Source organism: Balaenoptera musculus, chromosome 7 (genome assembly GCF_009873245.2).
Source record: "Balaenoptera musculus isolate JJ_BM4_2016_0621 chromosome 7, mBalMus1.pri.v3, whole genome shotgun sequence".
NCBI lineage: Eukaryota > Metazoa > Chordata > Mammalia > Artiodactyla > Balaenopteridae > Balaenoptera > Balaenoptera musculus.
The window spans coordinates 92,018,132-92,033,907 of NC_045791.1; the positions used below are offsets into that span (position 1 = coordinate 92,018,132).

The 15,776-nt window shown below is 40.7% G+C and overlaps 1 protein-coding gene across 1 annotated transcript in view; it reads left to right on the plus strand.

The window, feature by feature from the left end:
- Positions 1-325: 325 nt before the first annotated feature.
- XRCC5 (X-ray repair cross complementing 5) overlaps positions 326-15,776 on the plus strand; it is a 97,109-nt gene continuing 81,658 nt past the window's right edge. Inside the window, exons 1-6 of the mRNA XM_036858502.1 lie at positions 326-498; positions 5,368-5,481; positions 8,361-8,544; positions 9,456-9,504; positions 9,956-10,078; positions 12,898-13,089. Of these exons, the coding sequence (XP_036714397.1) occupies positions 478-498; positions 5,368-5,481; positions 8,361-8,544; positions 9,456-9,504; positions 9,956-10,078; positions 12,898-13,089 (683 nt within the window). The 5' untranslated portion in view covers positions 326-477. The remainder of the gene's footprint in view (positions 499-5,367; positions 5,482-8,360; positions 8,545-9,455; positions 9,505-9,955; positions 10,079-12,897; positions 13,090-15,776) is intronic.

The window sequence follows — 15,776 nt, forward strand, 5'->3', positions numbered from 1 at the left end:
ATGCTCTTTCCACTTTTGATTGCCTGGAAAACTACTTTTCCTTCAGGAGTTGGTTCTAAGGTCATCGCATCTGTCGTCTTCATCTTTATTCTTAGAAGAAGAAACAGAATTTTAGGGAAGTTAAGTGACTTTCTGGATTCATGCTCATATTCAGGGAAATCTAACTCCAGATCTCTGACATCAAACGCTGTAGGCATTATTCTCAGTGTGAGAAAAGGGGAGTGAATCTTTCGGAGGAGTGATTCCTAATTCTAGAGACTTGGGAAGCCCGAAGACCACACAGCTCCTCAACGAGGGGAGACACGCAGGGAATCTGCGCATGCTCAGAGCGTCGACGTACAGTTTCCCCGCCCCTTCCAGCCTCCGCGGAAAGCGGCTCTTCCTGCGACCCTCCAGCTCCGAGTCCGGCGGAACTGAGCTTCGGCGCCGCAGGTTCCCGCTCGGAAGAGGCGACCAAGGCGCTTGCGGAACCTCAACATGGCGTGGTCGGGGAATAAGGTAGGAACATCTGTAGGCTTGGGCCTTGCCTGTGCCGGGGGTCCGGAAAAGGTGGTTCGGAAGCAGGAATCATGGGAGCATGGCGGTGCCAAGGAGTGAGGAAGAGAGATCCCGGTGGTGGGCTGGATCAGTAGGGCCGGGGTCGAGGGATGCGCTGTGAGAAAAGCTGGCGATTTGGAGTCTTCAGGCGGGAGTTTGAGCCTCGCCCACTCCCCACCCCCGCCGCCTACTCAGCCCTTCCATCCTCTCACTTCCTCTCCACCGGTCCTCATCCTGCTTTCCATCCCCCTCCGACCTCCCCTCCGTACCTCTCTATCCCAGCCTACCCCCGACTCCTCCATTACTTCTGAATCTGGGTTTTAAAAATCTGTGAGAATGGAAGTTAGCCACGATACGAACCAATCCCACAGGCTTGTAAAACTTCAGAGAAGGATTGAGAGTAAAATAACTTGAAATGTAAAACGTCTTATTACCTCTATAATAATCTAATATTTCGCATTTATTGCGAAAGCTTACTCTGGTGAGGCACTGATCTAACGCTTTATTCCGGTCTCATTTAATCTTCACAACAAGCCCATGAGTTGAAAACTTTTATCCCCAGTTTACAGGTGAGAAAACCGAGGCCTAAAGAAAGTGAAGTGATTAGCCCAAGGTCACCCAGTCCACAAGTGGTAGAATCTGAATTTGAACACAGGCTTTCTGCTTTCAGAGTCCGGGAGAATGTTTCTCTTGCTAGGAATCTATGACCCTCAGTGACCCAGGTTAATAACATTGCGATGAATTTTTAAAATGGCATTTTCAATATAGGCAGAGAGTGGTAGTTGTCTCTGAAGGGTCTCTAGAGGGAGGTGTGTTCCAAGGACTTGTTCATTCATTCATCCATCCATCGGTCTATCCATCCGTCTGTTCAAAACTAGGCCCTTTATTAGGCATTTAGTATACAGATAAACAAGATAGGAGTTGGAGCAGCTGATCCCTAGTCTCCTCAGCTCCCCCTAGGGAAATGCTGATTAAAATGATTATGAACATATGCCACTCACCTCCTTTATTCCTTTCAGCTGCTGAAAACTTTCAGCGCTAATGAAGCAGCAGTTTATGGCAGGTGAACTTGCAGCAGAATTCTAATAGCCTGTATTGCTTCAGTGCTTAAATGAAGGGTTGCCATGCTGCTCAATTTCTTTCTCCTGGTTTTCTTAACTGCTACCAGAAGGGAGCGTGAGGTATTACATAGACCATTCTTCTGCTTTCAGATAAGAACTTCCATACTGTGAAACCCTTTGATGCCATATTTTGGATACCTGATTCCTGGCAAAGGACCTTTAGTCCTCTGGTTTAGAGTTTTCTGTTCATAAAAGTAGCTTTTATGAACATATATTAAATAGGTGCAGCAGCGTGTTTGGGGACTCTTAACTTTTTAAAGGTTCTTATGCTCAGAGCATTGAAACTATGGGATGTAAATTTTATTGCTCTCAAAGGAATTTTGTAGTTTATTACCACCCTTTCTCCAAACATGCTATTTATAATCTAGAACTCTCTTAATATTAATGCATTATGTTTAATTCTTTGTAAACTAGGGAAAAAACTTAAATAGTCTTTCCTTTCCATGTTTTGCCTTGCCTGAGGTGTAACCGAATTAGAGATCATCTTATAACATCCCTGATAGGATCTCATCTAGGTTTTTCAAACAGTTTTAGGGTCAGGAGATCATTGCTTCAGAAAACAGTAGTTCTTTCATTTATTACTTCTAAATATTATTTTTTCTCCCTTAATATGGTGTCAGATCAATCTCTCTATAGCTTCCATCTGTTGATCTACTGTCTCTCTTGCGGAGCTATCTTTTTATAACACAGCTGTCAACTTTTTGAGGATAACAGTCAGGTTCCTCTAAATCTTCTCGTCTGGTTCAAATAGCCAGTTTTTCCCACCTGTTCCTCAGGTCACGTATTCTCCAGATCCTTCTCCAAGCTGCTCATTTCATGTTCAGTTGTAATTAGTGTTTCTCATAAGATGTGATGATCAGAACTGCTCACCGTTTGTCCAATGTGGTCTGATCAGTACAAAGCACAGGTGAGACTGTCAGTGTCAAAGAATGTTAGCTCTGGAAAATAACTTAGATCTCATCTAGTCCAACAACTGCTTCCTGCCTCCACAAATTAACAGTGAATTTAAGTGACATGCCCAAGAATTTAGCTACTTGGTAATAAAGATGGGGCTGGATCCCAGGTCTCCTGGGATCTAATTTAGTTTTTTTTTTTTTTTAACCATAAAACCTGTCTTTTCCTTCCTTAAATTTACTACACCATTGATAGGACTGAAAACATTTTGGAGGATGGAATGGGGTAGGTGTGGGGAATGTACTCCTGTAGCCATGTCCTACTGGTGACATTTTATAATGTCATTTTATAATCCACCCTGAAATTGTGAGCTGCTATTTGTTCAGGTCTCCTCCAGCCCAATTCAGTTAAACTTTGGTTGCCAAATACAGAACTTTACATGTATCCATTTTACTTTTAGTTTATGTTTGCCCTATTTCCTTAGTCCCCTACATACATGATTGCTAGCCAATGACCAGGTGTCTTTATTTATTTGGTTTCCTCTGCCTAAAACTCCCCTTGTTCACATGACCGACTCCTACTCATTCTTTCTTTTATATATCTTTATTGGAGCATAATTGCTTTACATGTTGTGTTAGTTTCTGCTGTACAACAAAGTGAATCAGCTATATGTATACATATATCCCCATATCCCCTCCTTTTTGAGCCTTCCTCCCACCCTCCCTATCCCACCCCTCTAGGTCGTCACGAAGCATCGAGCTGATCTCCCTGTGCTATGCAGCAGCTTCCCACTAGCCATCCATTCTATATTTGGTAGTGTATATATGTCAGTGCTACTCTCTCACTTCATCCCAGCTTCCCCCCCGCCCCCCCCGACCGTGTCCTCAAGTCCATTCTCTACATCTTCGTCTTTATTCCTGCCCTGCCACTAGGTTCATCAGTACCGTTTTTTAGATTCCATATATGTGCGTTAGCATATGGTATGTTTCTTAGATTCCATATATGTGCATTAGCATATGGTATTTGTTTTTCTCTTTCTGACTTACTTCACTCTGTATGACAGACTCTAGGTCCATCCACTTCGTTACAAATAACTCAATTTCGTTCCTTTTTTATGGCTGAGTAATATTCCATTTTATATACGTGCCACATCTTCTTTATCCATTCATCTGTCGATGGACACTTAGGTTGCTTCCATGTCCTGGCTATTGTAAATAGTGCTGCAATGAACATTGTGGTACATGTACCTTTTTTTAAAAAATAAATTTATTTAGTTATTTATTTTTGGCTGTGTTGAGTCTTCGTTGCTGCGTGCGGGCTTTCTCTAGTTGCGGCGAGGGGGGGCTACTCTTTCGTTGCGGTGCGCAGCCTTCTCATTGCGGTGGCTTCTCTTATTGCAGAGCACGGGCTCTAGGCACGAGGTCTTCAGTAGTTGTGGCATACGGGCTCAGTAGTTGTGGCTCACAGGCTCTAGAGAGCAGGCTCAGTAGTTGTGGCGCACGGGCTTAGTTGCTCCGTGGCTTGTGGGATCTTCCTGGACCAGGGCTTGAACCCGTGTCCCCTGCATTGGCAGGCGGATTCTTAACCACTGCACCACCAGGGAAGCCCACATGTATCTTTTTGAATTATGGTTTTCTCAGGGTATTTGGCCAGTGGTGGGATTGCTGGGTCATGTGGTAGTTCTATTTTTAGTTTTTTTAAGGAAACTCCATACTGTTCTCCAAAGTGGCTCTATCAATTTACATTCCCACCAACAGTGCAGGAAGGTTCCACTTTCTCCACACCCTCTCCGGCATTTATTGTTTGTAGATTTTTTTGATAATGGCCATTGTGGTTTTGATTTGCATTTCTCTGATGATTAGTGATGTTGAACATCTTTTCATGTGTTTGTTGGCAATCTGTATGTCTTCTTTGGAGAAATGTCTGTTTAGGTCTTCTGCCCATTTTTGGATTGGGTTGTTTGGTGTTTTGATATTGAGCTCTGTGAGCTGCTTGTATATTTTGGAGGTTAATCCTTTATCAGTTGCTTCGTTTGCAAGTGTTTTCTCCCATTCTGCCTACTCATTCTTTAAGGTTCACCCAAGGATCATATCCAGGAGGCCTTTTCTGCCTCCTTACCCGTCCTCTATCCCTTCCACCAGTCTTGGGTAGATGCCCCTCCTGTGTGCTCTCTTAGTGTCCACTGTATACCTCGGTCATGGAATATTGTGCTGGTATCATTTATGTGTCTGTGTCCCCTACTAGAATAGATATGGTGTCTTAGTCTTCATTTTAGATTCCCAGTTTACAAACTGATTCAAATTATTGGAGTGTATCATTTTAGCATATATAGATTGTGACAGTCACCTATTGCCACCAAAATGCTTTATAACAAACTACACCCCAAGTCAGTGGCTTACAACAAAAGCATCTGTACTCATACTGTGGGTCAGCATATCAGTGGCATTTGGTTTGATGTGTAATATTTTGGGCTCAGCTGGGCTGGACTTAGCTCTAGCCTGCAGGTTGTTTTCACATCTCCTCCCCATGGATTTATGCTCAGGCTCAGGCCAGAGGAGCAGCAGCTACTTGGAGCGTGCTCCTGTCCTGGCAGATACTTTCTAGCTTTCAGGAAATATCAGGACTATTTAAAGTTTCTCCATAGTGAAAATTTATGTGCCTTATGTACATTCTCTAAGTAGAACACCTCCCTTCCCTTTATCATGCATACCCTGAATATCTATGGGTGAAATAAGTAAAGGACATCTCTTTTGTTTCTTTTTTTAATGACCATTAATAACATTTTCTCACATGTTCTTTGGGACTTTCTTTCCAGGCAGCTGTGGTGCTGTGTATGGATGTGCGTTTTGCCATGAGTAACTCCTTTCCTGGTGAAGAATCCCCGTTTGAACTAGCAAAGAAGGTGATGACCATGTTTGTGCAGCGACAGGTAAGATTCAGATTGGTCTTGAGCTTGTATGTAACTCATGGTTTAACTGCTTGTTGCTTCCACTTAATAATGCAAGATACCAGCCTCTCTATGTTGTCCACCCTCAGTGTTTTGGGGAATCTGAGGAGTTATTCTTACATATACTCATATACTACCGCTGGCGCCTGATATGTTTTTCTTTTCTCGTTTTGGCTCCTCCACTGGATATTACAACTTTTATCAGAAGCAAGAGGCAATGTGATGTTTAAATGTGTAATCTCTAGAGCCAGATGGCCTGGGTTTGAATCCTTGCTCTGCCATGATACTGACTAACCTTGCAATCTTGAATAAGTCTTTCAACTACTTTGTGCCTATTCCAGTTATCGTTTACTGGTTACAAACTACCCTCCCCAAACTTAGTGTCTTAAATGACATTAAAAAAAATCATCCCTCACGGTTCTGTGAGATGACTGGGCGTGTGAGTTGGGTGGTTCTCTGTGAGGCCTCCTGTGCAGGTGTACTCACGTGGTGGCTGGTGCTGAGTCATCTGAAGGCTCGGTGGGGCTGTACGTACATCCAAGATGGCTCACCCCTGTGCCTGGTAGTTATGCCTTCTGGGGGCTGTGAGCTCGGTTGGGGCTGTCCCCCACAACCCTTACCTGTGGCCTCTCCATGTAGCTTGGGATGCTCACAGTATAGCAGTTGGTTCTAAAAAGGAGTGTTCCAAGAGTGGATATTCTAAGAGACCTGCTTATGTGGCTTTTTATGACCTACCTCTAGAAATCCCAGAAGGTCATTTCCACTGCCTTCTATTAGTCAATCAGGTCGCTAAGCTATCTCACACTCAGTGGGGTGGGGAGGGGACAGGAATTAGAGTCCCCTGTTGTTTGAAGGGGTAGCCTCCAAATACAGAGAGAGAAGGAATGGATGGAGGCCGTCTTGAAGACTCTCTACCACGGTGCCTCTGTGAATATCTCTAAGATAAAGTACTTAGTACTTGACGTATTGTAAACGCTATATGTGTTTTTATTATTATCATTATTACTACTACTACCATTATTATTAGTTTCTGCCCTTTCTACCTGGTCTGACTGCTACTTTTGCGAAGTCCATGAAGTTCTGCTTCATTCGCTACTCCTCTGGACACGTCTGCTGTTTTTTTCTGGGTGTTGCCTTTTCTCCTGGGCACTATTACCTCCCACCTGTCATCCTAGATTTTTACAAATTCTGATAACCTGGAGTCCTTAATGTCTCAAAGAAGACGAGAATGCTTCTAACCCCATTCTTGGTTATAGTAATTTGTGTTGGTTGTATTCAAGTAGTGCTGCTGTGCCCTAATGTAGTATAGATTTTTTTTAAAAAAGGGAAACAGTGCTTTCAGTTTTTATTTTTGGCTCTGCCCCTCGCATGGGAGTCGGAGTGAAATCTGGAAGGCTGGGAGACCAAACCTGGTGCCGCTCCCATGCTGCATTCAAATTTCCTCCCCTCTCCTGACTGAGGTTTTGTTGTCGAGCAAGATTACCTTGCCTTAAGATGAATTCTTAAAAAAAAAAAAAAAAAAAAAAAAATGAATTCTTGTGCAGGAGGCAGCTAGAATTCTAGCTGCCCTGCCCCACTGGTGTGCTGGAAATATTTGAGCCCCAGCAGCTGGGACCTTCCCTCCATGTACAACTGGCAATTGCAGCTGGAGTTGTTAACAGACTGGGGAATTTAACAGACCAAACAGAGGTGAAGAATGACAGAATTCCATCCTCTGCCCATGCAGTGTTCTTTTTACTGATACAGAAGGCTTCTGTTAATAACTAGGTGGGAACAGGACTGCCTTTTGTGTCGCATACTATTTCTTGTTTTCATATTTCATTATGGAATGCTTCATAAAAGAAGCAAACACAGAGAATAATATAATGGAAAGCTGTTTTCCCATTGTCTAGAACTACAAAAGCCCTAAAGTTTTACTATATTTGTTTGATTTCTTTTTCTTTTTTTTTCTTAAAAAATAAAATGTTAACTTAAAGCCCCTTGTGTATCCCCTCCCAGCCCTTTTCTTTCCTCTTCTTTCCCTCCTTTCCTCAGAATTTTCATAGTTATTACTGTACATATTTTATACCTTGGATCTCAGTGTATTTATAAATAATATTTAGTATTGTATGAAGCTCTCAAAAGTGTATGTAATAGTATTATTCAGTACATATAATTCCACAACTTAATTTTCTCAATCTTATGTTTTTGAGATTTATTCATGTTGGTAAACATTGTACAAATTTATTCATTTTTTTTTTACTAGAGTGTAATATTCCATTGTATAAATATTTTGCAGTGTGCTTTTGCATTCTTCAGTTGATGGATAGTTAGTTTTCAGATTTGCCCTGTTATAAACAGTGCTGAGGTGAACTGGAACTTTCTTGTCTCTTGTCTCCTTGCATACATGTGCAGGAACTTCTCTGCAGTATATATACCTGTAAGTGAAATTGCTGGGATATAGAATATGAATCAGCAATTTATTTTTAATCTCTGGAAAATTTAAACTTTGTATAGTCATTCCAGAAAGACAGACTAAAATCTTCTCAAATTATACATAATTAGTTTTCACTGAGAATGAGAGTCTGATTTGGGTGGAAGCAAATCAAAGAAACTCATCAAGAGCAGTTACTGCCCTCCCATTCCTCCACCACAAATTGTGCTGAAAGGATGGAAACTAGTCAATGAAAATGTCTGCTTAGAACCTAGGAATTATCATTGCCCATCATTCCCACAGACCAGTTAGCCCAATATTCTATTGTTGACGGTGGCCCCAGGGCCCTGCCATAGGGAGGTATGGTTGTCTTGCTCCCTGAAGGTTAGATATCTAATGGTTTCCAGGTGATATTGTATGATTTCAGCCTTCTAACCTGCTTCTCTAGGTGTTTGCTGAGAGCAAGGATGAAATCGCGTTAGTCCTTTTCGGTACAGATGGCACTGAGAACGCCCTTGCTGGTGAGGACCAGTATCAGAACATCACAGTGCACAGACACCTGATGCTGCCGGATTTTGACTTGCTGGAGGACATTGAAAGCAAAATCCAACCAGGTTCTCAACAAGCTGACTGTATCCTTTTTCAGCCAGAGAAGACTCTTAAGACATTTCCTTTAATCTGGGGAATTGTAATCTAGTTTGGTGAGGTTCTCTAAGAGTCCTAGCTCTGAGTATATGGACGTTCTTGGCTCTGAGGACATGGAGGTGATGTGTGTTAGGACTGAATGTGAAATTAACTAGCTTGGGTTGGGTGCCTGGACTCCACGCCCTGCAGTCACTTGCTCCTTCTCTGCACTAGTGACATTGAGAGTCATTGAGAGGTTGGGAGGTATCAGAAGGGGGTATATGTGTTGACTATGTGTAGAGGGTTTGGTGGTGGCAATGGTTGGAAATGTTTGGACGTAGAGAAGATATTTTTAGAAGAGTATAGCATTAGCATTCTCCTAGCCTTCCTGGATGGAGGATATTTGTATGCCAAAAATCAGACTGATACCCAAACTGTGAGACTAACAATTTCTTCCACAGGTGCCCTGGTTTTAAGGGGTTCCTCTTATTTTTGTAAACAGTGGTGCCATCCCTGGTCACTGGGAGGTGCTGCTGTGCTGGGAGTGACTTACAAATGCTACATTGTGGCTCACTTCATGTGTAAGAATGGACTGTAATCACGGAAAATGGGTTCTAGATACTGTAAAATGGCATCATAATTTTTCATTAAATGAGCGGAATATGTCAGATTACCTTTTGGTTTATTTCATTTTTCCTGTTTATATGTTTCAGGAAGTGTACTTTGATTTATAACATATGTGAATATATGTTAGTGAAATAGACTTGGAAGAAGGGCACTTGGGCGAGTACTTTTAAATCATCACACCGTCAGCCCAGTGTCCACAATTTCCAGCACTGTGGATTTCACTGGAAAAAAGTTGCATGTTCTTGGGATAAAGGGACTGTTTGGTGTTATCTTCTGCCCTTAACTAGCTGAGTTCTGGATGCCCTCATTGTGTGCATGGATTTGATTCAACAAGAAACTGTGTAAGTATCTCAACTGAAGAGGGTTGGAAATGAGCCTTTCTGTGTGGAATCAGACCATTTGGAAAATGAACCCTTGCAAGGCTATAATTGTAGTACCTGGGAGAGTTGCTTGTACGTACCTCTGTGGAGGCTAGAAGGGGATCCTTTTTTATCGTAGTGACCACATCTTTAACTGAAGTTAAAGTTAGGAAATCAGAGACATAATATTTCCATAATGCTCAGAAATTTTGCCTAAGATGTTCAAAGTGTGAGTCACAACTGGGTTGGTTATATGTTTAGTAGGAACCTAGCTGAGCATCTGCAGCACACGGACTTCTAGAATGTAATCACTTTTGTTAGCTGGAGCTAGGTTCATTCCTTACCCTTTTTCTGCTCAGTGACCAAGTACATTTGAATGTGTAGGAAGTAATTCAGGAGAATGATTTCTTAACATGCTAACTCTCTCTTCTAGAGGAAAGAAGTTTGAGAAGAGGCATATTGAAGTGTTCACTGACCTCAGCAGCCCATTCAGCGGAGATCAGCTGGATATTATAATTCATAACTTGAAGAAATCTGGCATCTCCCTGCAGTTTTTGTAAGACCATAAGAATAATATTTGCAGACAGATCTTGTGCTCTTATAATGCAGTGATAGGACCCCTTCGGAGAGCACTCGGTTCTCAAGAGTCCTCTCTGCTATGAGTTAGAATCTGTCAGAACACTGACTTCAGCAAACGTTCATTGATTACTCTCTTGTGTTCCAGGAACTCTTCTGAGTTTGGGTGATAAAGGGATGAAAGTCACAGGGAAACCTGGGAGTTTAGCTCAGTAGCAGATGTTTGCTTGTGCTGTTCTTGGACCCAAAGAATTGAGGAATTAGAGGAATCTTTTAAGGACATTCAGTTCATCTCCTGCCTGCATAGAAGACTTTACCCAAACAATTACCAGATTGGTGGTGTCTTTTCTTAAACAGCCTAGAGAACTGTGTCTTAAAGACAGTAGATGTTTTTAGGATAGAGAGGAATGTCAACTTGGGAACGATTTTAAACACATATGCTTATTTTTAACTCTTTTTCAGATCCAAAGGATACACACACATTTATAAAATGTAATTTGCTCGTGCATATTTACAGATGAGGTATACAAACTTAGGAGGAAAATATTTTTCACAATTTGTTAGGGAGAGAGTCCCTCCTCCCCCAATAACTTGAATTTCCCCTCCAGGCACTTACTTTATCTTATATCCCTAACAGAAAGTTCTTTTCACTAATCCCAAAGTTCTTTCAATTAATCCTTCCTGCTGCATCTGAAACCTGTTTTCTCTTGTCCTATTTTTGGTAAAAGCAGAGTGGTAGTATAGAATGTTGAATTATTAGTCTTCTAGGGACACTCATTTTTCGGATTGAGAGCCCTACCAAGAATCCTCCAGCTCTGAGTGGTAAGCATACAGCTTCTTTAAAATGCCTGCCGTGGAGAATTAAGAACCTCTCTTGCATGGACGTACCTCTTAAGACTGCTGAGGGGCATCTCCTTTCTGTAGAACTGTAGAAAAATAGTTCAGAATAACCCATCAAGCTGATACTTGATAAGACAGTACTTCAGAGAAATTAAGTGCTTTTTAAGTGACTCTTCTTTTCTTATTGAGTTGAGGTTTTCTCAGCACTTCAGAAGCCCAGCTCGGTTTCTGTTCCCTGTTCATAATCTCAGATGCCTTTACATCCTTGACACAGACTGCACTTCTGTCAGTGTCATTGGAAAGGGCTACTTTTTTTTGTATGAGCAATGCTGTAAAGCAAGCTGAAGACAGAACATAGCCTTTTCTTCCACTTGCTTGTTATTTGACTGGTTGTATTTTTTTCTTGGGTAATACCCTTCTTCCTTTGCTGCAAACTTCTAGCAGGCAAAGTAGAGTTTTTGCCTGTATTGTTTGGTGTATCCCATGTATGACGGATTGTTCTAGTTGGACTGGACCTTCCTGACCTTTCATTTTCATCTTAATCGTCCCTTCTTCCTGGTTGATGCTCTGGAAACAGCAATAGCCTGGTGCAAACCTGATGTGCCGTACCCTGCTCGCTGGAAGCTCTTTTTCATGTAATGCAGGACGTGCACATCTCTCATGCTAAGAATACATAGAAAAAATGTAAACATGAAGCTCTGTTTTGATGATAATAAATAAAATGATAAAGGAATCACCTTAAAAATCCACATGGGGTGACCAGCAGGTAATTTTGAGTAAACTGAAAAGATCGCTGAATTCAACTGTTTGGGTTTCCAGGGACAAAGTAGGGTGACATGCTACAGTGGAAAGAACCTTGCTCTTTCAGTCAGATGACTGAGTCTTTGCTCAATCACTTATTAGCTTTATTAGCTATCTGGTTTTGGCCAAATTATTTCATTTCTGTAGCTTCCGTTTCTTTTCAGAAAATGGAGGTAGAAATCTCTATCCAACTAACACATAAGGATGAAATGAGATTGTTTATATGAAAACATTTATAAAGTGTCATGTAGAATATTATCATAAAATGTGTTTGGTTTACTTTTCAGTTTGTATATTGATTATTGAATATTCCCATGACTGGTAACCCCACTCTAGTTTTAGTCTCATTTCAGTCAAACAACTGGAGTGAAACACAAGAACAAAATTCGTTTTACTTATTTCTAGCAATTAACTGGTTTCTGTATAGGAATTCTCTATCTGAAATAATGATGACGACATTGTTTGAGTTTTAAGTATTTTATACACTTTCTCTTATTAATCTTTATGATAATCTTGAGAGATCATTAATGGGCATTTGTTTATTTCTGTCTGCCTAGAATGTCACCCAGCCTTTTTCTAGGAAGCGTTCCTTCCTACTTTTTAACCTCATGGCTTGAATGAGAGCTGACATCTAGATCTGGTTCCTAGGCTACCAGTAATTCCTGGTTTTTTGAATTGGAGAGTAGAGGGTTAAACCCTCAGTCCCTCTTTGGTAGTGGAGTTGGGCATTATGAGCTTGAAAGTGTTCAGAAACAATGTGGAGGAAGCCAGTCTGAAAGAGCGGGGCCGGCATAAACGCAAATGAAAATGAAATACGGAGATAGAGAGTGAGAAGGTCACAGAATCCTTGTGGTGTTTGAGACTCTGGGTCTAGTCATCCTAAGGCCATGTGCAGCCTTGCCCTTTCAATAATTTTGTTATGTTAAGCCAATAAATTACCCCCGTAAAAGCCAAACCAAAGAGACTTTGATCACTTGAAACTGATAGAATATTGGTCAGGGTAGATAGTGCCATTTGACGGTTGAGAAATGTAAAGCTCAGAGAGGCTGACTGACCATTTTCTCATAGCTAGTGAGTGACAGTCACAGAATTGGAACCCCGTTTGTTATTCGGCTTCAGAGCTTGTCTTCTTAAATACTGCTGATCTTTTCCTGATAGTTTGCCTTTCCCAGTTGGCAAGGAAGATGGAACTGGGGACAGAGGAGATGGCCATTTGCTCTCGGACCACCATGGGCCCTCCTTTCCTCTAAAAGGAATCAGTGAGCAACAAAAAGAAGGTATTCAGATGGTGAAAAAGGTGATGATGTCTTTAGAAGGTGAAGATGGGCTGGAGGAAATTTATTCCTTCAGGTAAGACATAAAAGCATTGTTTACAACTTTCAGTTGTAAGCATATTAATTTTTCTTTTGATCAGATGGCTCCCTAATGCTTTTCCTTTTCTGGACCACTTTTGAATTAGCAGTTATACTTTAGTATTTCAATTTTTATTAAAGAAATGGTGCACCAGCCCCTAATCCCTTGTTGTGAAGTTTGCATGGTTGGCGCAAGATTTCTTATTTATTTCCAGGACTATGTCGGTAGAGTTTGGAAATATATAAATATAACGAACGATTTAACAAGTCAAATTATAAAAGATGAGGTAGTAGATTTCTTCTTTATGCCAAGCTTGGGGCACATTTCTTGGGCCCTTCCTTGTCATACACCTAAAAAACATTCTTAATTATAAAAAGTGGTGTCAGATCTGAGATAATACTCAATATCCTCTAATCCTCTGATTTAGGTTTTAGGAGGCAGTATACTATAATATAGAGATTTTTTTAAAAAACTTTTGGTCTCAAAATAGTTTGGTCAGGGAAAAACAAAACAAAACAAAGCAAAAACCCCAAATATTAAGAATTTACAACCTGTTTATTCCATGTGGGCTTTGTAAAGGCAAAATGATTTAAGAAATGTGAAATCCCTGAAGTACCATATAACAATTAAGCAAGCTGCTTTTTTTGGCCATCCAATTAGAGACTGTGGGAGAGATGATCTCCTTTATCTGTATTATTCTTGGTTGGAATTGGATATACACTTATTTTGAGCAAAGAACCTGAGAGGGGTCCATAGCATCTAGAACGGTGTGTATTTGAAGGGCCTGATTTGGTAAAGGTGGCAATAGAATACCACACTGTATGGCTGTGGAGTTTCAAATTTTCAGGGATACTACTACTTAATGTTAAAGAATTAATTCCAGTTTATTAATAAATACACAAAATACAAGCATTTTAAGAAAAGTTCTTAATTGAAGTAGAGGTTCAGTTGAAGTAAAGGTTCAACAATTAGGAGTTTTTTGAGTAGCAGTAGTGTGTATCTGCTCTAATTTTTCTTCTCAATCACAATTTTCAAATATTTCTGGTGAGCTATAATTGATAAGCAATCAGCCTGCTTTTCTAAACATAGATACTATTGAAAAATTGCAGGTAAATGGGAATTTTGGAAATTGAACTGTAATTTCCCAAGGGGTTGTCAAAAGGAGTCAGTGAAGAATCCTGTAAAGTGATGTTTCTTTGTCATAATACGTGTTCTAATTGTAATACATGCAAATATGTGTTCCTAAATTATTGTTCTTTCAGATTTGGATATGGCTTGCTCTAACGTGGGAATACATGTCTAAAGCTAACATATTCACCATGGTATCGTAAAGAAGAATTATAGGCCAATAAAATTACCTAAAACAGTTTCTTTTCCTGTAACATAGCAGGGAGGGAAATTACTATGTGTTGTCCTAGCCACCTGAAGTTACTTTGATTTTAGGTCTGCCGTGAAGGTGTGGATCAGAACTTTGCCATCTGATACAGTAGCCATTATCCGCATGTGGCTATTTAAATTTATTAAAATTAAATAAAATTAAAAACTTAGTCCCTCAGTCATAGTAGCCACAGTTAAAGAGCTCAGTAGCCTATTGGACAGGCATAGTTAGAACACTTCCCTCGTTGCACAAAGTTGTACAGGACAGCCCTGGACTAGACTTATCCTCATCTAGAAGACATTAGAGGGAGATAACTTGACTTCTAATTGGGGAGGTTCAAACCTACTGCAGAACTCATCCAGTTGTTCTCAGATGTTACATATAAGAGGCTGGTCTTTAGAATTTCCCCTGGAACAGAATCCAAACCTCTTGATGGTTTTAGACGTGACTCATAATCAGACTAGCAATGTCCTATGAGACAGGTTAGACCTGGTTTCAGACCCATTCATTCCTCAATGAATACAAAGCCAAGGTGTACCGTAAGCTTTGGAGCAGGGTATCAGGTAGAATATCTACTATTCATTGTAAATTATTTCTGAAAATTGGAGTCTCTTGAGGCCTCTTTGTCCATAACTCTGGATAATGTCAGATAATCCTTAGTGAATACCACAAATTCCACCTATCTCCTATGATTTTCTCTGTTGTGTTTGATTAGGAACCAGATGAAAGTAGAACTGATCTTCACTAGTATTCAAATGAAGTAGCCCTCTACATTGTGTTTGCTACTTCCCAATTCCCTTTCCCTACGCAGTGAGAAACCTAGAGTTACCTGCTTTACTTTAAGACTGAGTGTGGACTGCTAAATTCCTTTATCCCGTGGAGAGTCATTATTTAACTCTCTCCACTGTGTGCATATACTTACCATGTCTTTTATTTAAGAGAATGGAAATGAGCTAAAGAATTGCAGGGTTGTGAACAGTGATGATATAGGATGGGGCCCACCCTTTGATATCCTAGAGCAGGGCTTTTTATCCTCAGGTCCATGGTTTTCAGGGAGTTGGTGTGTGCAAACGCATTTATGAATGTGCTTTTATCATATCCTCACAGTGTCCTTGGTCCTGAAAAAAAAAAATGTTAAGAACAACTGGCCAAGTTGAAGAAAAGATTGAATAGGGGGAAGGAAAAGATGTTCCTTTTCACCTGTCAGTAAAGGAATTCAACTCCTTCCTCCTAAGCCAACTCATTTGTATTCTGGCTCTCTCCCAACTGATGGTTGCCATGAGTTTTCCTTGCCATCCCCTGCTGT